The following is a 22807-nucleotide window of genomic DNA, read 5'->3' as shown; positions in this document are numbered from 1 at the left end:
GAACAGGAAGGTGGCGTGTTTTGTCATCAAATGTTGTCATCAAAGTCTGGCATTCTCTGGATTTATTGTGCTTTCAAGACAACTGGGAACTTGGAAAAAAATACGGTTGAATCATGATGACGTCAGTGATCTTCAGGGCGTAGCTCTAGAAAGAGACCAGAGTTCCCGATTTACAATTCCGAATTAGATAAAAGTTCAAAACGTGTTTTCCCAGTCGTAGCTCGTTTTTCCCAGAGTTCTCAGATGTCTTGAACTCACTAGTCAGATTTTGCAGTTACGAGTTAATAGTTGTTTTGAGCACGGCACAAATCACCCTTCATTGACCGCATGGCCAATGTTGAATGTTAATCATTTTAAAATAGGAAAAGAGACCCTTAATCTTAGACTTGGGACCACACAGCCACTCCACTGAATAGCAGGCTAAAAATTTACTTGCAATGCTTGCAGTTAGCCACTGATTCCTTCCAAACCACTCATTGTTGAATTTGCGATTTCCAACTTGTTGTGTAATGTTTATGTCTAATGGCCGATGTGCACGATACGTTTTATCTATAATTTCTCTTTATTATTTATCTTCATATGACAAGGATTAAAAAGGATTTGTCAGTAGATTGTCGACTTGATTCATGATGATTGATGACTGCTAGCTAAGATTTTGAAAGTATGATGTTGACATGATCAGTCCAATCAAAGCTACTGTAGACATAACGTGATTTGACGTCATTTTATCTGTGGCCAATGACCTTGAGCCTTCTTTGATAGGCACTTCTAATGTAACTGTATGGCAGCACCCAAGGGGCTAGAATTTTAGAGCTCTACCCTTAGACTTGGCAGTGACGTAGTGTCCCCATGAGTGACAGAACACTGAGCCAATCACTGCACAATGCTCCGTATTTTCTGCTGGCTTGCCCCACCACCACAGAAAGAGCTAGGTTGAAACACCTGCATTTTGGAGCTGCCTTACTCAAGAAAACAAAAAGGAGACCATGTTTGGCTTTATGATATGTTTACATTTTTTACATTGTTTGCAGACTGATATGTGACACGTATTATAATGGCAAAATAACATGGAAAGCAGGCAACCCCCCCCCCCCCCCTCACAAAAAAAATAAATAAAACGTGTTTTATTTTTTTATCCCCGTCCCCTCAGGAGGCCTTTTGGTAGGCGGTCATTGTAAATAAGAAGTTGTTCTTAATTGACTTGCCTAGTTAAATGTAAAAAATAAAAAATAAATACAAGATACTGTTGTCCAGAGCAAATAAATATCAGGTCCTGTCTACAAGATAAACCAATATACATAACTGACTGAAATAAAATAAGAGATTAGAGTTATGCGGGCCGAAATACAGAATTTTCCAAAAAAAAATCCTAAAAATGACTTACCTCGCGTTCTCACCGTAAAATAGCTAATAGCTCAAATAAACAGTTATGTTTATTTGTACTAATAACGCAAACTCGGTGCGCATCAAGTTTAAAGATATTGAGAAGTGGCGTGGCATCAGAGGTCTCTGGTGTTATGGTTGTGAGCGCAATGCATCATGAGTTTGTGCTATTAGTACATAAAAACATTGTGCTTATTTGTACATATAGTACATAGTTAATGAGAGACTGGGTTACGACAGTACAGGCAAAGACAGTAACAGCATGAAATTGTTGTACAGGTTTAGAAACTGTGAATTTAGTGTTGCAGAAAGAACGCAAGAGGGCGCTAAGTTCACAACCCGTGGAACTGACGGGAAAAAATCTGACGGACTCTTCCATGTCCATATTAGGGGTGATAAATAATCGCCAGTTTCATTATTGATTTTTAAAATGTAAATAACCAAACCTATTAGTTTTTCATATCGATACAAAACACCAAAGTTACATTTCATAAATACAACTTCTCAAATTTAGTTGGCGGTCTACAGATATTCCACACAGACATTTTCGGATTCACACTGACACCGTGTGAATGGTTTAGTCATCGGATGGCGGTTGCTATGGGTGTGAACAAACGGGACAGCAGCAACGATGGACGTCTGTGTTCGGCACGGCAGAGGGGCCACAGGCAACACGGTGAAGGTTGGTTGAATACTTACACGTCTGAAGAAGCATATGAACAATGTTTGTGGGCGATATTGCCGGTCGAATCCGGCGGTTTATTCAAACGGCCAGCAAGGGCGCTCAATTCTGCCTTCTTGGCTTCGTATGCTTCTGCGGCCGGGGCGTCACTGCAGTGTCAAACGATCGGCCTGCAGTTTTTGTGTCTGCGTAGACATTAAATCCACCAAACCCAGATGGTGATTCTGTCTGCAATTAGGTGCCCCGATCCCAGCTTTTTGTAAACCATGCAATTGCATCCGTTAACTTCACCTGTCACTTGGATGCATATATTAGCATAGCTGTATGTTAACATTAACTGTAACTGGCTTGATACTGCATAATTTATTCAGTTCTTGAACCCAAATCAAACTTTATTTGCAACATGCGCCGAGTAGAACAAGTGAATTTTACCGTGAATTGCTTACTTACAAGCCCTTAACAAACAGTGCAGTTCAAGAAGAAGAAGGTTAAATGTAGGGGTAAAATGTGTTTTATATTGGATATTCAGGTCACGCTCCTCAATAACTATCAAACCAAGCCTGCCATGACTATGAAGATGGTATTTTCTGAATCGGGTGGATGGAGAAAAATCCAAGCCTTTTTGTGTATTTCATAAGATTTCAATCTTCAATAGCTATTACCATTGATGTACAATGAACACAAATAAATGCAACATGCAACAATTCTATGATTTTACTGAGTTACTTCATATAAGGAAATCAGTCAATTGAAATAAATTAATTAGAGCCTAATCTATTGATTTCACATGACAGGGAAACGGATGCAAACAAAAAAAATGTAGTAGGGGTGTGGATCAGAACCAGTCAGTATCTGGTGTGACCACCATTTGTCTCATGTAGCTTGAGACATCTCCTTCGCATAGATATTGTAAATAAGAATTTGTTCTTAACTGACTTGACTAGTTAAATAAATACAAATAAGTGTTGATCAGGCTGATTGTGGCCTGTGGAACATTGTCCCACTCCTCTTCAATAGCTGTGCAAAGTTGCTGGATATTGGTGCGAACTGGAACACGCTGTTGTACACACAGATCCAGAGCATCCCAAACATGCTCAATGGGTGACATGTCTGAGTATGCAGGCCATGGAAGAACTGGGACATTTTCAGCTTCCAGGAATTGTTTACAGATCCTTGCGACATGGGCCATGCATTATCATGCTGAAACATGAGGGGATTACGGTGGATGAATGGCACAACAATGGGCTTCAGGATCTCATCACGGTATCTGTGCATTCAAATTGCCATTGATAAATGCATTTGTGTTCGTTGTCCCTAGCTTATGCCTGCCCATACCATAACCCCCCCCCCCCAACGTTGACATCAGCAAACTGTTCGTCCACACGATGCCATACACGCTGTCTGCCATCTGCCCAGTACAGGTGAAGCCAGGATTCATCTGTGAAGAGCACACTTCTCCAGCGTGCCAGTGGCCATCGAAGGTGAGCATATGCCCACTGAAGATGGTTACAACGCCGTACTGCAGTCAGATCAATAGCCTGGTGCGGATAACGAGCACGCAGATGAGCTTCCGAGACAGTTTCTGACAGTTTGTGCAGAAATGATTTGGTTGTACAAACCCACAGTTTCATCTGTCTGGGTGGCAGGTCGCAGACCATCCTGTAGATGAAGAAGCTGAATGTGGAGGTCCTGGGCTGGCGTGGTTACACATGGTCTGCGGTTGTTAGGATGGTTGGGCATACTGCCAAATTCTCTAAAATGACATTGTAGGTGGCTTATGGTAGAGAAATTAACATTAAATTATCTGGCAACAGCTCTGGTGGACATTCCTGCAGTCATCATGCCAATTGCACACTCGCTAAACTTGAGACATCTGTGGCGTTGTTCAACACAACACCACAGATGGCCTTTTATTGTCCCCAGCACAAGGTGCACCTGTCTAATGATCAAGCTGTTTAATCAGCTTCTTGATATGCCACACCTGTCAGGGTGTCAGGGATTATCTTGTCAAAGGAGAAATGCTCACTAACAAATTTGTGCACAAAGTTTCAGAAAAATAAACTTTTTCTGCGTATGACATTCTGGGATCATTTATTTCAGCACATTAAACATGGGACCAACCCTTTACATGTTGCGTTTTATATTTTTGTTCAGTGTATATAAACCCTGGATTGCTGATGCTATGTCTTGGCTTTTGAAAGGCTTTGAAGCCACCGGTCTGCCATATTGGCACTCCCCAGTAGGAGCACGAATGTGTATAAATGCATTTCTAGAGCTTCCCCACCATTGTAAAAAATATTTTGGAAGTGCCAAGATGGAGTCACGGTGGCAGTGCCCCTTATCAGTCATCCAGTGTATATACAGTACCAGTCAAAAGTTTGGACACACCTACTCATTCAAGGGTTTTTCTTTATTTTTACTATTTTCTACATTGTGGAATAATAGTGAAGACATCAAAACTATGAAATAACACACATGGATTAATGTAGTAACCAAAGAAATGTTAAACAAATCAAAATATATTTAATATTTTAGATTCTTCAAAATAGGCACTCTTTGCCTTAATGACAGCTTTGCACACTCTTGGCATTCTCTCAGCCAGCTTCATGTGGAATGCATTTCAAACGGTCTTAGAGTTCCCACATATGCTTAGCACTTATTGGCTGCTTTTCTTTAACTCTGCGGTCCAACTCATCCCAAACTATCTCAATTGAGATTGAGGTTGGGTGATTGTGGAGGCCGACCTCCCTGCATCATCTAATGCAGCACTCCACCACCCTCTTTGGTCAAATAGCCCTTACACAACCTGGAGGTGTGTGTGTTGGGTCATTGTCCTGTTAAAGTCTTAACTAAGCGCAAACCAGATGGGATGGCGTGTTTCTACAGAATGCTGTGGTAGCCATGCTGGTTAAGTGTGCCTTGAATTCTAAATATATCACTGACAGTGTCACCAGCAAAGCAACATCACACCACCTCCATGCTTCATCCGTTCACCTACTCTGCGTCTCACAAAGACACAGCGGTTGTAACCAAAAATCCCAGATTCGGACTCATCAGACCAAAGGAAAGATTTCCACCGGTCTAATGTCCATTGCTCGTGTTTCTTGGCCCAAGTAAGACTCTTCTTATTGGTGTCCTTTTAGTAGTGGTTTCTTTCAAAATAAATACTTTTAACAAAGCACAAAGCTGGTTCAGAGAATGCCAACAGTGTGCAAAACTGTCATCAAGGCAAAGGGTGGCTACTTTTGAAGAATCTCAAACAGAAAATATATTTTGATTTGTTCAACACTTTTTTTTAGTTACTACATGATTCCTTATGTGTAATTTCATTGTTTTGATGCCTTCACTATTCTAAAGAAAACCCCTAGAATGACTAGCTGTCCAAACTTTTGACTGGTACTGTATATATCATTGGCTCTCACACACAGTGTGCCATGACTATGAAAATGACATTCTGAATCGGTGGAGGATGGACAAAATCCACTGGTTAAAAAACATAGGTTGTTTAATTTTATTGCTTTCAATCTTAAAAGTATGCCATGGCAATTATAGTGGCAGGAGGTGGACATTAATGTTGTTACTTTTAATGGGTTACAGAGTTAATGTTTACAGTTAAGTCATTGAGCTGTATCTAAAGATATTTTCTTCAGTTATTTACAAATGTAATTGTATTAGAGATTGAGAGAACTAGATACAGTTGAAGTCGGGAGTTTGCATACACCTTAGCCAAATACATTTAACTCCGTTTTTCACAATTCCTGACATTTAATCCTAGTGTAAATGTCCAGGTTTAGGTCAGTTAGGATCACCACTTTATTTTAAGAATGTGAAATGGCCATTTGTGATGGCCACTCCAATACCTTGACTTTGTTGTACTTAAGCCATTTTGCCACAACTTTGGAAGTATGCTTGGGGTCATTGTCCATTTGGAAGACCCATTTGCGATCAAGCTTTCTGACTGACAGATGTCTTGATGTTGCTTCAATATATCCACAATTTTTCCGTCCTCATGATGCCATCTATTTTGTGAGGTGCACCAGTCCCTCCTGCAGCAAAGCACCCCCACAACATGATGCTGCCACCCCCATGCTTCACGGTTGGGATGGTGGACTTCGGCTTGCAAGCCTCCCCCTTTTCCTCCAAACATAACGATGGTCATTATGGCCAAACAGTTCTATTTTTGTTTCAACAGACCAGAGGACATTTCTCCAAAAAGTACGATCTTTGTCCCCATGTGCAGTTGCAAACTGTAGTCTGGCTTTTTTTTATGGCGGTTTTGGCATCTTCCTTGCTGAGCGGTCTTTCAGGTTATTGTCGATACAGGACTCGTTTTACTGTGGATATACAGTGCCTTGCGAAAGTATTCGGCCCCCTTGAACTTTGCGACCTTTTGCCACATTTCAGGCTTCAAACATAAAGATATAAAACTGTATTTTTTTGTGAAGAATCAACAACAAGTGGGACACAATCATGAAGTGGATCGACATTTATTGGATATTTCAAACTTTTTTAACAAATCAAAAACTGAAAAATTGGGCGTGCAAAATTATTCAGCCCCTTTACTTTCAGTGCAGCAAACTCTCTCCTGAAGTTCAGTGAGGATCTCTGAATGATCCAATGTTGACCTAAATGACTAATGATGATAAATACAATCCACCTGTGTGTAATCAAGTCTCCGTATAAATGCACCTGCACTGTGATAGTCTCAGAGGTCCGTTAAAAGCGCAGAGAGCATCATGAAGAACAAGGAACACACCAGGCAGGTCCGAGATACTGTTGTGAAGAAGTTTAAAGCCGGATTTGAATACAAAAAGATTTCCCAAGCTTTAAACATCCCAAGGAGCACTGTGCAAGCAATAATATTGAAATGGAAGGAGTATCAGACCACTGCAAATCTACAAGACCTGGCCGTCCCTCTAAACTTTCAGCTTATACAAGGAGAAGACTGATCAGAGATGCAGCCAAGAGGCCCATGATCACTCTAGATGAACTGCAGAGATCTACAGCTGAGGTGGGAGACTCTGTCCATAGGACAACAATCAGTCGTATATTGCACAAATCTGGCCTTTATGGAAGAGTGGCAAGAAGAAAACCATTTCTTAAAGATATCCATAAAAAGTGTTGTTTAAAGTTTGCCACAAGCCACCTGGGAGACACCAAACATGTGGAAGAAGGTGCTCTGGTCAGATGAAACCAGAATTTAACTTTTTGGCAACAATGCAAAACGTTATGTTTGGCGTAAAAGCAACACAGCTCATCACCCTGAACACACCATCCCCACTGTCAACCATGGTGGTGGCAGCATTATGGTTTGGGCCTGCTTTTCTTCAGCAGGGACAGGGAAGATGGTTAAAATTAATGGGAAGATGGATGGAGCCAAATACAGGACCATTCTGGAAGAAAACCTGATGGAGTCTTCAAAAGACCTGAGACTGGGACGGAGATTTGTCTTCCAACAAGACAATGATCCAAAACATAAAGCAAAATCTACAATGGAATGGTTCAAAAATAAACATATCCAGGTGTTAGAATGGCCAAGTCAAAGTCCAGACCTGAATCCAATCGAATTTTTTTTCTGAGGCCTTGGCTGATTTCTTTTGAATTTCCCATGTTATCAAGTGAAGAGGCACTGAGTTTGAAGGTAGGCCTTGAAATACATCCACAGGTACACCTCCAATTGACTCAAATTATGTCAATTAGCTTAACAGAAGCTTCTAAATCCGTGACATAATTTTCTGGAATGTTCCATGCTGTTTAAGGGCACAGTCAACTTAGTGTATGTAAACTTCTGACCCACTGGAAATGTGATTAAAGTGAAATAATCTGTTTGTAAACCATTTTTGGAATAATTACTTGTGTCATGCACAAAGCTCCTAACCGACTTTCCAAAACTATAGTTTGTTAACAAGAAATTTGTGGAGTGGTTGAAAAACAAGTTTTAATGACTCCAACCTAAGTGTATGTAAACTTCCGACTTCAACTGTACATATTTCTATTGTATTGGATTACGCTATTGACTGCAAATTCTAGAATGTCTTTACGACAGGTAGTAGGAAGAGGGGAGAACGCACCAGTTCTGTACAAGTGACAAGGGATTATCCTGACCTTCGTTAGCAACTTTCTTTTATTGTTTTGTAGAATCTAAAGTTGTTAAATGTAACGTGAACAAGTAGTATTACTAAAATAATCTTTCATTTCAAACCCGACGTCCCGAGTCATTACTTTGAAGATAATTATAGAATAACTAAGGCATATTCCTAATCTCAGGCCATGGACAAATAAATATTTATATATATTTATATATATTTATATTTTAAATATTTAATAAACATTTTGAGATGATATGCAATGAAGAGTGATCCATCCAAGTGTGTGGGTGTCTGGCTAAACCTGTCTTTGTTTTGTTGTTGTTGTGGTTCCCAGGTGTTGGAGTGTGGTGTGTGTGAGGATGTCTTCTCTCTCCAAGGGGACAAGGTCCCCCGGCTGCTGCTCTGCGGTCACACGGTCTGCCATGACTGTCTGACCCGGCTGCCCCTGCATGGTAGAGCCGTCCGCTGCCCCTTTGACAGACAGGTCACTGAACTGGGTGAGTTCTGTAGGGTTTGGTTTCTATACAGGCCTATTGTTTTCCTGTGTATGTGTTAGAGCAGTGGTTCCCAAACTTTTTATAGTCCCGTACCCCTTCAAATATTCCACCTCCAGCTGTGTAACCCCTCTAGCACCAGGGTCAGCACACTCTCAAACATCGTTTTTTGCCATTGTAAGCCTGCCACACACACACTATACAATACATTTATTAAACATAAGAATGAGTGTGAATTTTTGTCACAACCTGGCTTGTGGGAAATGACAAAGAGCTCTTATAGGACCAGAGCACAAATAATAATACATCATTTTGCTCTTTATTTAACCATCTTACATATAAAACCTTATTTGTTCATTGAAAATTGTGAATAACTAACCACAGGTTATTGAGAAGTGTGTGCTTGAAGGGATGCACAACTCTGCAATGGTGGGTTGTATTGGAGAGAGTCTGTTTTAAATCATTTTTCACACAGTCTGTGCCTGTATTTAGTTTTCATGCTAGTGAGGGCCGAGAATCCACTCTCACATAGGTACGTGGTTGCAAAGGGCATCAGTGTCTTAACAGTGCGATTTGCCAAGGCAGGATACCCTGAGCGCAGCCCAATCCAGAAATCTGGCAGTAGCTTCTGATTTAAATAACATTTTCACAGAATCGCTTGTTGCAATTTTGATGAGGCTCTTGTTCAGATATCGGTAAGTGGACTGGAGGCAGGGCATGAAAGGGATAACGAATCCAAATGTTTATGTCATGTGTTTCGGGAAAGTACCAGCGTAATTGCTCCCCCAACTCACTCAGGTGCTTCGCTATACCACATTTGACATTGTCCGTAAGCTTGAGTTCATTTGCGCACAAAAAAATTCATACAATGATGGAAAGACCTCTGTCTGCATTAACAAGGTCAACACACAGAAGAGCTCCAACTTCTTAATCATAGCCTCAATTTTGTCCCCCATATTGAATATAGTTACGGAGTCCCTGTAATGTTAGATTCAAATCATTCAGGCGAGAAAAAACATCACCCATATAGGCCAGTCGTGTGAGAAACTTGGCATCATGCAAGCAGTCAAACAAGTGAAAGTTATGGTCAGTAAAGAACTTTAAGCTCGTCTCTCAATTTAAAAAATGTGTCAATACTTTGCCTATTGATAACCAGCGCACTTCTGTATGTTGTAAAAGCGTTACGTGGTCGCTGCCCACATCATTGCATAGTGCAGAAAATACACACGAGTTCAGGGGCCTTGCTTTAACCTCTCTAGGGTATGTGGGACGCTAGCGTCCCACCTGGCCAACATCTAGTGAGATTGCAGAGCGCCAAATTCATATACAGAAATACTCATTATAAAAATTCAGAAAAGATACAACTATTTTACATAGGTTTAAAGATGAACTTCTTGTTAATACAACCACGGTGTCAGATTTAAAAAATGCTTTACGGCGAAAGCATACCTTACAATTATTTGAGAACATAGCCCAGCAGACAAATCATTACAAACAGTAACCAGCCAAGTAGAAGAGTTACACAAGTAATATTATCTCTATTTCTGAATCACTTACCTTTGATGATCTTCATATGTTTGCACTCAGAAGACATTCATTTATTCAATAAATGTTTATTTTGTTCAATAAAGTCTCTCTTTATATGCGAAAACCTCAGTTTTGTTTGCGCGTTTTCTTCAGTAATCCACAGGCTCAAACGCAGTCACAACAGGCAGACAAAGAATCCAAATTGTATTTGTTAAATTCATAGAAACATGTCAAATGATGTTTATATTCAATCCAATAATAGATAATATTTAAACCGGACAATAACGTTGTCAATATAAATAGGAAAACAAGAAAGGCACTCTCTCGGTCGCGCGCATGGAAAAAGCTCTGACACGGCAGGGTCCACTCATTCAGACTGCTCTTACTCCCTAATTTTTCAGAATACAAGCCTGAAACTATTTCTAAAGGCTGACATCTAGTGGAAGGCATAGGAACTGCAATTTGAGTCATAAGTCAATGGATACTATAATGGCACTGGATAGATACAAAAAACTACAACAAAAAAAATATTCCTACTTCCTGAATGGATTTTTCTCTGGGGTTCGCCTGCCAAAGCAGTTCTGTTATACTCACAGACATTATTTTAACAGTTTTGGAAACTTGAGGGTTTTCTGTCCAAATCTACTTATTATATGCATATCCTATCTTCTGGGCCTGCGTAGAAGGCAGTTTAATTTGGGCATGCTTTTCATCCAAAATTCCAAATGCTGCCCCCTACCCTAGAGAAGTTAACAAAGTTAACCATTTTCACTGTAGTGTCCAAAACGTCTTTCAAGCTGTCAGGCATTCCCTTGGCAGCAAGAGCCTCTCGGTGGATGCTGCAGTGTACCCAAGTGGCGTCGGGAGAAACTGCTTGCACGCGCTTTACCAAAGTCAAAAGAAATCAGCCAAGACCTCAGAAAAAAAAATTGTAGACCTCCACAAGTCTGGTTCGTCCTTGGGAGCAATTTCCAAACGCCTGAAGGTACCACATTCATCTGTACAAACAATAGTACGTAAGTATAAACACCATGGGACCACACAGTCGTCATACCGCTCAGGATGAAGAAACGTTCTGTCTCCTAGAGATAAACGTACTTTGGTGCGAAAAGTGCAAATCATTCCCAGAACAACAGTAAAGGACCCTGTGAAGATGCTGGAGGAAACTGGTACAAAAGTATCTATATCCACAGTAAAACAAGTCCTATATGGACATAACCTGAAAGGCTCAGCAAGGAAGAAGCCACTGCTCCAAAACAGCCATAAAAAAGCCAGACTACGGTTTGCAACTGCACATGGGGTAAAGATCGTACTTTTGGGAGAAATGTCCTCTGGTCTGAAGAAACAAAAATAGAACTGTTTGGCCATAATGACCATAGTTATGTTTGGAGGAAAAAGGGGGAGGCTGGCAAGCCGAAGAACACCATCCCAACCATGAAGCACGGGGGTGGCAGCATCATGTTGTGGGGGTGCTTTGCTGCAGGAGGGACTGCTGCCATCTATTTTGTGAAGTGCATCATGAGGACGGAAAATTGTGAATATATTGAAGCAACATCTCAAGACATCAGTCAGTCAGGAAGCTTGGTCGCAAATGGGTCTTTCACAATGACCCCAAGCATACTTCCAAAGTTGTGGCAAAATGGCTTAAGTACAACAAAGTCAAGGTATTGGAGTATCCATCACAAAGCCCTGACCTCAATCCTATAGAACATTTGTGGGCAGAACTGAAAAAGAGCAAGAAGGCCTACAAACCTGACTCAGTTACACCAGCTCTGTCAGGAGAAATGGGACAAAATGCACCCAAATCAATGGGAAGCTTGTGGAAGGCTACCCAAAACATTTGACCCAAGTTAAACAATGTAAAGGCAATGCTACCAAATACGAATTGAGTGTATGTAAACTTCTGACCCACTGGGAATGTGATGAAAGAATTAAAAGCTGAAATAAATCATTCACTCTACTACTATTCTGACATTTCACGTTCTTAAAATAAAGTGGTGATCCTAACTGACCTAAGACAGGGAATTTTTATTAGGATTAAATGAGTTAAAACTGAGTTGAAATGTATTTGGCTAAGTTGTATGTAAACTTCCGACTTCAACTGTATATATTTTTTAATGTGAATCACATTTTTAATCCCCCGACGGCGTTGTGCGTGCCCCAGTTTGGGAATACCTGTGTTAGAGGATGTGAGCGAAGTGGAGCGTGTGTAATTTGGCTGTAATGGATCGATTCGGCCTTCTCTCCTGCTCCAATTTCACTCCGGTACTGCTCAGCCACGAGCTCTGGGCATTCTCTGCCCAGCATTTTTCATTTCACCACTATTCCCCTAAAAGGCCTATTCTGTTGTTTTTATTTAGCCTACCCCACCACTAATGCACAGAGATGTTATGAGTCAACAAAAAAATAGGTCACACAGCCTGTATAATTGATAGCAAGACAACAAATCAGTTCATGTGGCACGTTTTGGATTCTAAATAGGCTATTGTTAAACAAAAAGGGGAGTCTTAGTCTAAGCTACATTTTAAAGAAAAAAAATGTGAGCGCTGATCACTTTTTAAAGTTTTTTTGCAGAGCAGGGGAATGGGCGTTGAACCACGGAGCGGTGCACAAAGACCGCTCCATGAGCGATGAGTGGGATTTCCAATGGCTCACATACTCTGGTCTGTGTGACGGTGATGTGACATCCATCTCTCTCTCTCTCTCTCCCAGGTGACTCTGGTGTGTGGGGTCTGAAGAAGAACTTTGCTCTGCTGGAACTTCTGGAGAGGCTGCAGAATGGAGCGTCCAACCAGTTGGGCGTGGCAGAGGATTCCCTCAAAGGCATGGGAGAGGTAGGCAGTAGTTACCCCTGCCCTTGGCTCCCATCTGTCATCTGCAATTATCTGAAAACACATTTCATCATCCAGCCAAACATACATTTCATGTGTTGTCATTAAGTAAGTATCCTATGTTCTTCCCTTTCCTTCCAGAGTGTAATCCGCTGTGACGAGGACGAGAGCCACACGGCATCTATGTACTGCACAGTGTGTGCCACCCACTTGTGTGCCAACTGCTCCCAGCTCACCCACTCCACCCGCACCCTGGCCAAGCACCGGCGGGTACCCCTGGCAGACAAGCCCCACGAGAAGACTCTGTGCCCGCAGCATCAGGTCCACGCTATCGAGTTTGTCTGTCAGGAGGAGATCTGCCAGCCTGGGCCGCTCATGTGCTGCGTGTGCAAAGAGTACGGCAAGCACCAGGGACACAAGGTACGGCAGGAGGATGAGTCAGCTTGGAGAATATCAGTATTGACTGACTTACGTCAATCTCTCAAGCAACATTCCTAGCAACGAGACCCACTAGAGACAACAATATGTTTGTATTAGAACCCGACCGATATGGAATTTTTTGATCCGGTACAATTCCGATTTTAGAGTGGCAATATTCACAGATGACCAATAAAACCTTTTTTTGTTTTGATTGTGCTAAAAACAGCCCTACAAAGAACATCAATGTAAGCACCACATACAATTTAAGAGCACCAGAATGACTGTTTTTTTTTTATAGAAAAACTGTGTTACTCTAGCGAATGGGAGGATAAACTGCAATGATTCCAGCAAACAAAATGCCTAGACTCTGAAGACTGAGCTGCCTCATGATAGCCAGCTGGAACACCGCATTGGACACATTTTCAATGTATTGGTATTTTGTTGTCATTTGAAAAGAAAAACATCAATCACAAAATGTGGTGCTGGCACTCACCCTACGCGTTGCCTCAGTAAACGGCCCTTGCTAGCCGGGATCCTTGGGACGTCGCCATTCCATTGAAGTTGACATTTTAAAATGGCAAGGTTCAGGGTTATGGGAGGGGTTAAGGTCAGTGTTTAGCCTAGGGATGTCCCAAGGTTCCCAGGTAGCACTGACCCTCAGTGAACGACATCAAGTACTCTCACCCAGCTAGTTAGCTGGCTAGATGGGGGTGGCAAGTTGTTAGATTGGATTCAAGTCCGGGCTCTGGCTGGGCCACTCAAGGACATTCAGAGACTTGTTCCGAAGCCACTCCTGCGTTGCCATGGCTGTGTGCTTATGGTCGTTGTCCTGTTGGAAGGTGAACCTTCGCTCCAGTCTGTGGTCCTGAGTGTTCTGGAGCAGATTCTCGTCAAGGATCTCTCTGTACTTTGCTCCATTCGTCTTTCCCTCGATCCTGACTAGTGTCCCTCCCTGCCACCACCATGCTTCACCGTAGGGATGGTGCAAGGTTTCCTTCAGACGTGACGCTTGGCATTCAGGCCAAAGTGTTCAATCCTGGTTTCATCAGACCAGAGAATCATCTCGTTTCTCATGGTCTGAGAGTCCTTTAGGTGCCTTTTTGGCAAACTCCAAACAGGCTGTCATGTGCCTTTTACTGAGGAGTGGCTTCTCTGGCCACTCTACCATAAAGGCCTGATTGGTGGAGTGCTGCAGAGATGTTTGTCCTTCTGGAAGGTTCCTCCATCTCCACAGAGGAACTCTGGAGCTCTGTCAGAGTGACCATCGGGTTCTTGGTCACCTCCCTGACCAAGGCCCGTCTCCACCGATTGCTCAGTTTGGCCGGACGGCCTGCTCTAGGAAGAGTCTTGGTGGTTCCAAACTTCTTCCATTTAAGAATGTTGGAGGCCATTGTGTTCTTGGGGACCTTCAATGCTGCAGAAATGTTTTGGTACCCTTACTCCCAGATCTTGGGGCGGCAGGGTAGCCTAGTGGTTAGAGCGTTGGACTAGTAACCGGAAGTTTGCAAGTTCAAATCCCAGAGCTGACAAGTTACAAATCTGTCGTTCTGCCCGTTAACCCACTGTTCCTAGGCCGTCATTGAAAGAATTTGTTCTTAACTGACTTGCCTAGTTAAATAAAGGTAAAATAAAAAAAAATCTGTGCCTAGACACAATCATGTTTCGGAGCTCTTTGACAATTCCTTCGACCTCATTGCTTAGTTTTTGCTCTTACATGCACTGTCACCTGTGGAACCTTAGATAGACAGGTGTGTGCCTTTCCAAATCACATCCAATCAATTGAATTTACCACAGGTGGACTCCAAGTTGTAGAAACATCTCAAGGACGAAAGGGAAGAGCGAGACTCACAACTCTGTAGTGGAGTAGTGTCGTTTCTTCTCCGGGACAATTTGGCCGGCTACAGTTTATCGGCTTTTCATTTTTTTTTTGCCGGCATTTACCAGCTAATGGAAACATTGGTGTGTAGTCATGGGTGAACAGGAGGTAAAGGAGTGGGCTGAGCACGTACCCCTGTGGGGCTCCCGTGTTGAGGATCAGCGTGGCGGAGGTGCTATTGCCTACTTTCACCACATGGGGTCGACCCGTCAGTAAGTCTAGGACCCAGTTGCACAGGAAGGGGTTCAGACCCAGGGCCCTGAGCTTAGTGAAGAGCTTGGCGGGTACTATGGTGTTGAGGCAGGAAGGTTGAGGCTGTTCAACTGCTATGATTTGATTAATTTCTCCTTACTGATTGCTTCCTTCCTGTAGCATGTGGTTCTGGAGGCAGAAGCCAATCAGATCCGTGCATCCATCCTGGACATGGCCCACTGTATTCGGACGTTCACAGAGGAGGTGTCGGAGTATTCCAGGAAGCTGGTTGGGATCGTACAGCAGATTGAGGGAGGGGAACAGACCGTGGATGACGGCATCGGCATGGCACACACTGAACATGTAAGAACAGCTGGCAGTGGATTACGTTTTTGCATTCTACACAACAGAATAACTTTTAGTTGTCAAAGAGGATAGCTAGGCAATTGAGGTACAATCAATGTAAAGCTGTTACTGTGTTTACCAATTTACAATGGCTACATAAGTCCTCAAATGTTGTTTGTTTTCTTCCAAAAAGTAATGAAATAGCTTACGTTTAATCCTAGTGTATCTTTCCTCATGCTGTGTGTATTCCTGATGGACTCAGTCGTCTGTGGGTGTTCCCCAGGTCCCAGGCACGGCAGAGAGCGCCCGGTCCTGCGTACGGGCCTACTTCGCCGACCTCCACGAGACACTGTGCAGACAGGAGGAGATGGCGCTCAGCGTAGTGGATGCCCACGTCAGAGAGAGACTCATCTGGCTCCGGCAGCAGCAGGAGGACATGACCATCCTGCTTTCCCAGGTCTCCACTGCCTGCTTGCACTGTGAGAGAACTCTGCAGCAGGTAGGAGCCAAAATGGGGCCACCAATGGGGGATAGCATCTAGAGCACACCGTAGGAACGCAATCTCTGCTTGCACCGGAAGGTGCCGTCGTTTTCAATAAGCAGCTTTGCACCGCTATGTTCTTCCTGGGGTTCTCCTGGATTCTACGATAGCAAATGTTGTTGTTTTTTCAAAATCAACAATGCCCAAAATCAACAATATTATCAGAGGGCTTGCAAGTTTCACTAATCACTGCACTATTTCAGCATAAAACAGTCAATTCATCGCAATATTATTGGACAAACTGACTCATCCCCGCAGCACAAAAAGAGGGCTCGCATTCTCAACCAATCACTGCACATTTACCACATAATATGGTTCAATCAAGCCGCACGTCAAGCCACTTTCCCTCGTCAGCGCATTTGTGAAAAATTTGACAAAATCATTGCATATTGCCATATAAAATGTCAGAATTGTCGCAGCAAGATCAAGCATTTTTGCCCGCAAGTATCACAAAACATCCCAGTAATCATGACTGATGTCTTTCCCGTCTCTCTCGGTAGGATGACTGCAGGGTGGTTCTGGCCAAGCAGGAGATCAACAGACTGTTAGAGACTCTGCAGAAACAGCAGCAGCAGTTCACTGAGCTGGCCGACCACATCCAGCTAGACGCTGGTATCCCCGTCACCTTCACCAAGGTACAGCACTCTGCTCTACTCTGTAGGAATTCAAGACTTGGCACACTCTCCATTGAAAGATAATTAGTTTCCTCCTTTAGACGACATGGTTTTTCTCTGTTCCAGGACAACCGGGTCCACATTGGTCCAAAGATGGAGATCCGGGTGGTGACCCTGGGACTGGATAGTGCAGGGAAAACCACCATCCTCTTCAAGCTGAAACAGGACGAGTTTATGCAGCCCATCCCTACCATAGGTAAACCCACAACAGTCGTTGTCATGGAGGCACGTGTCAAATCATGCATTTTTACATGACATTTACCTGAATTGTATTGACACTAGCCATTCCTTCTTGTCATCTCTAGGTTTTAATGTGGAGACAGTGGAGTATAAGAATCTCAAGTTCACCATCTGGGATGTTGGTGGGAAACATAAGCTACGACCTCTCTGGAAGCACTATTACCTGAACACACAAGGTACACTACAATGTCAAAAGTATGTGGACAAGGAAAAGGGCCTTCCCTAAACTGTTGCCACAAAGTTGGAAGCACAGAATCATCTAGAATGTCATTGTATGCTGTAGCGTTGAGATTTCCTGTCACTGGAAGTAAGGGGCCTAGCCCAAACCATGAGAAACAGCCCCAGACCATTATTCCTCCTCCTCCAAACTTTACAGTTGGCACTGTGCATTGGGACAGGTGGGGTTCTCCTGGCATTCGCCAAAACCAGATTCGTCTGTCGGACTGCCAGATAGTGAAGCGTGATTGATCACTCTAGAGAACGCATTTCCACTGCTCCAGAGTTCAATGGCTGCGAGCTTTACACCACTCCAGCCGCTTGGTATTGCGGATGGTGCTCTACGGCTTGTGGCTGCTTGGCCATGGAAACTCATTTCATGAAGCTACCGACGAACAGTTCTTGTCTGACGTTGACTGACTTGTTGGAAAGGTGGCATCCTATGACGGTGCCACGTTGAAAGTCACTGAGCTTATCAGTACGGGCCATTCTACTGCAATTGTTTGTCTATGGAGATTGCATGGCTGCGTGCTCGATTTTATACACTTATCAGCAACTGGTGTGGCTGAAATAGCCCAATCCACTAATTTGAAAGGGTGTCCACATACATTTGTATAAATAGTGTATCTGTCTATCCTCTTTATTTCATATTACCTGCTTCCCTTACTGTATCAATAAATATGACAAATGTACTGCTTTTGAAGAGAGAGAATTTGAAAATCCAGTATGTTATACATAACTTTTTCAGTAAATTAGTTTTTTACTCGTCCAGGAAACCTGGAAACAGGTTATGAATGAATAGGGCCCTGACTATCTCAGTTTCTCTCTCCAGCGGTGGTGTTTGTGATTGACAGCTGTCACAGAGACAGGCTGATGGAGGCCCACAGTGAGCTGGCTAAACTGCTGACCGAGAAAGAGCTGAGAGATGCCCTACTGCTCATCTTTGCCAACAAACAGGTACACACGCAGCCCTCTGGTCCAAGAAACAAGTACACACACACACACACACACACACACAAAGATGATTAAGTCATTGATTCCTCTATCCTCATCTGCAGGATGTCCCCGGGGCTGAGTCAGTGGAGGAGATGACGGAGCTTCTGAGCCTTCACAAGCTGTGCTGTGGGAGGAGCTGGCACATCCAAGGCTGTGACGCCCGCAGCGGCACAGGGCTCTACGAGGGCCTGGACTGGCTGTCCCGACAGCTGGTGGCTGCAGGCGTACTGGACGTGGCCTAAACCTCCCCTGATGACTGACTTCTGTTACTCAGTCTCACCCCTTATCATCTTCCCCTAGAACAACCCCATAACCCATTGATACCCTAGAGAACAGTTTAACCAAATACCTACCTAAACTTCTTACCTGATGCTTACCCGATCTTCGGTACCAATGCACTTGACTGATGATTTTATGTAATGCAGCATACGGTATGAAAATGACACAAGCGATGAAGGTTTGGATTCAGCTATTATTTACTTTGGTTGAGAAGTGTCTGTTCCGATAAATAATGCAGTTTACTGAAATCTGTATCAATCCATTTTGAGTTGATTGAAACAGACTTTGCCGAGATATTGTATCTCTGGTGAAACATCTGAGCGAAATATTTGCCTCTTGTTTTGTGGAGTGTTTTTTTGTTGTTAAGAAGGCATTGGTGCATGTGGGTTGTGTTCAGGACGGTGCAACGTTGCACTCGTTGCAGATAAATGTTTAGCGCTGACATGATTCCTTCATTAATTGACAGGATGATTTTCACACAATATTTATCTGAATGTACCATAATGTTGTGCCCTACTGAATGGGACCCTGGCTTCGTTTGAAACCAAATGAAAAATAATATCTGCTGTCGACTATAGGACTCCAGGTTGAGTTCTGTAATAACATTTGTTCGATTTTCTGTTTTAGCAATCTGCATTTTTAGTAACATACTACATTACCCACCTGTAGTAACGCTCTTTCAACGCCTCTTGTTGTATCGCGGAACCATCCTTTGGTTAGAATTAACTTTCCTTATTGCTATAGTGTTTACTACTTTTATGTGTAAAAAAACAAAAAGGCACATGTGAAGAAGCCTTTCCCTCTACTCTTAACGGATCTCTTGATTTGCGAAATCTTCCATTTCTGATGTGATTTTGAAACGTTTAGAAGCACAGTGCACAGCCGCACATTTGTTACTCGGACTTGATGTTTTTTTGTAAATTATTCATAATGTGACGCTATTAAATAAAAACAAACTGATGAATGTCTGAATATGGTCTGACCCATCCAGAGAATATGTAGATAGATATTTATATCTGAACGTTCTGTAATGTTCCCCTGAATGGTCCCAAATAAGTCCCTGCTTTATTCATTTCACAGAAAAGAAAAGATGACACATGGAATGAGAGACGGCAAGATGCATTCTTGAATAATCCAAGACTTTTACTTTAAAAAAAGGAATGTAATAATAGCACACCGACTGGTGAGACAATCAAATGCAAAACTGTAGGTTCTGAGGAAAGTTAACAGACAGAGCCTTTGGCATTGCAAATTGGGCCCCTCAGCCTGGGTAGCAGCCATCACCTCCTCAGACGGCTTCTCGTTGAACACGTCTCTGTCTGACTCAGCACACTTGGTGTCCTCTGGCTCTCCTCTTGGAGAACTACCAAGAGAAATGAAGTTGCAGTGACAGAAATTATAGAATGCGGGTCAAAATATGTCAAAGAATGTAACTACAAAAGAGCAACAGTAATATACACCTTACAGTGAAATGCTTACTTACAGGCTCTAACCAATAGTGTGAAAAAAAGGTGTGTGTGTGTGTAGGTAAGAAAAGAAATAAAACAACAGTAAAAAGACATTTGAAAATAACAGTAGCAAGGCTATATACAGACACCGGTTAGTCAGGCTTATTGAGGTAGTATGTACATGTAGGTATGGTTAAAGTGACAATGCATATATCATGAACAGAGAGTAGCAGTAGCATAAAAAGAGCAGGTGGTGTGGGACACAATGCAGATAGCCCGGTTAGCCAATGTGCGGGAGCACTGGTTGGTCCGGCCAATTGAGGTAGTATGTACATGAATGTATAGTTAAAGTGACTATGCATAAATGATAAACAGAGAGTAGCAGCAGTGTAAAAGAGGGGTTGGGGGGGGCACACAATGCAAATAGTCCGGGTTAGACTTGGCACTCCGGTACCGCTTGCCATGTGGTAGTAGAGAGAACAGTCTATGGCTGGGGTGCTCCTTTCCCTGTAGTCCACAATCATCTCCTTAGTCTTGGTTACGTTGAGGGATATGTTGTTATTCTGGCACCACCCGGACAGGTCTCTGACCTCCTCCCTCCCTATAGGCTGTCTCGTCGTTGTCGGTGATCAGGCCTACCACTGTTGTGTCGTCTGCAAACTTAATGATGGTGTCTGGCCATGCAGTCGTGGGTGAACAGGGAGTACAGGAGGGGACTGAGCACGCACCTTTTGGGAGCTCCAGTGTTGAGGATCAGCGTGGCAGATGTGTTGCTACCTACCCTCACCACCTGGGGGCGGCCCGTCAGGAAGTCCAGGATCCAGTTGCAGAGGGAGTTGTTTAGTCCCAGGTTTCTTAGCTTAGTGATGAGCTTTGAGGGTACTATGGTGTTGAACGCTGAGCTATAGTCAATGAACCACATTCTCACATAGCTGTTCCTTTTGTCCAGGTGGGAAAGGGCAATGTGGAGTGTGATTGAGATTGTGTCAACTGTGGATCTGTTGGGACGGTATGCAAATTGGAGTGGGTCTATAGTATCCGGGAGCCTTTCAAAGCAATTCATGGCTACCGACGTGAGTGCTACGGGGCGGTAATTCATTTAGGCAGGTTACCTCCTCTTCCTTTGGCACAGGGACTATTGTGGTCTGCTTGAAACATGTAGATATTACAGACTCGGTCAGGGAGAAGTTGAAAATGTCTGTGAAGACACTTGCCAGGTGGTACGGTACGAGCATGCTTTGAGTACACGTCCTGGTAATCCATCTGGCCCCGCAGGAGGTCAGAGACCTGGCAGTGTGGTGCCAGGACAACAACCTCTCCCTCAATATCAGCAAGACATAGGAGCTAATCGTGGTCTACAGAAAAAGGTGAGCCGAACAGGCCCCCATTAATATCGACGTGGCTGTAGTGGAGCGGGTCGATAGTTTCAAGTTCCTTGGTGTCCACATCACCAACAAACTATCATGGTCCAAACACACCAAGACAGTTGTGAAGAGGGCAGAACAACACATTTTCCCCCTCAGGAGACTGAAAAGATTTGTCATGGGTACCCAGATCCTCAAATAGTTATACAGCTGCACCATCTAGAGCATCCTGACCAGTTGCATCACCGCCTGGTATGGCAACTGCTTGGCATCTGACCATAAGGCACTACAGAGGGTAGTACGTACGGCCCAGTACATCACTGGGGCCAAGCTTCCTGCCATCCAGGACCTATATACTAGGCGGTGTCAGAGGAAAGACCAAAAAAAAATCAGACTCCAGTAACAGACTGTTTTCTATGCTACCGCACCCCAAGCCATAAGACGGTTAACCAAATGGCCACAGGATTATTTACATTTCATGGAAAAGTTGTATTCGGGCGCATTTGACAAATAAAATTTGATTTGATTTTGAAATCATGCCCCCTTTTGTCAAGTTCCGCATGCAAATCGCCCCTCCGCTTCCCTTCATTGAATGGGGCTCCGTTGTCAACCAATGCGTTCAAAGGATCACGGCCGTTTGAGACTGAAAAACCCTATACGTTTTGACCATGCAATGCATGCTTCCAGAAGGATGCACAGCCAACAACTCTGGTTTGCATGCCCTGCCGAAGGACCCCATCACGTGGAATAGGTCGTTGGAGTTCATTGGTCCCCAGTGGTGGTGATCTTACCGGTAGTGAGATCATAATCGTCCCTAGCATAGCTACCAACTAGCTAGCGAGATACCCACTCGCTAGGGAGATACCAATTTGCGATTAACGGCTTCACCGGCCTCAATCTAATCCAATCTGGAGCCAGTCAGTTTACATCATGTAAAGCATATAATAAGATTCCAAATTAAATTAGATACGTTATTTCTCAAACGATGTTTATAATTGAAAGATGACAATCGTTGACCCTGTTTTTCTGTTTAACGAAGTACACCGTTGGGTGCCAGACTGATCCCCTTGGTCATGAATGGGTGCCGGGACCTACCAGAAGGAGCAACGGTGGGTATCATAACATGTCCAGCAATGTGATTGCAATGGTTTAGCCACCTCCAAAAATCATTTAATTCACTATTTACCTGCTATTTTCACAACTTGTCGGG

The 22807-nt window shown here is 43.3% G+C and overlaps 1 protein-coding gene across 1 annotated transcript; it reads left to right on the top strand.

Moving 5' to 3' along the window:
* Positions 1–1971: 1971 nt before the first annotated feature.
* LOC139408862 (E3 ubiquitin-protein ligase TRIM23-like) lies at positions 1972–19753 on the top strand. The gene is given in 12 exon segments (XM_071153262.1): positions 1972–1997; positions 1999–2065; positions 8489–8651; positions 12888–13009; positions 13148–13426; positions 15675–15857; positions 16102–16338; positions 16881–17015; positions 17121–17250; positions 17360–17470; positions 18343–18467; positions 18569–19753. Coding segments are annotated over 12 exon segments (1758 nt in total). The 3' UTR covers positions 18749–19753.
* Positions 19754–22807: the final 3054 nt, after the last annotated feature.

This window comes from Oncorhynchus clarkii, chromosome 5 (assembly GCF_045791955.1).
Source record: "Oncorhynchus clarkii lewisi isolate Uvic-CL-2024 chromosome 5, UVic_Ocla_1.0, whole genome shotgun sequence".
NCBI classification, from domain to species: Eukaryota; Metazoa; Chordata; class Actinopteri; order Salmoniformes; family Salmonidae; genus Oncorhynchus; species Oncorhynchus clarkii.
Note: the sequence above shows the minus strand (reverse complement) of the source record. Positions and strands in the feature narration are given on the sequence as shown.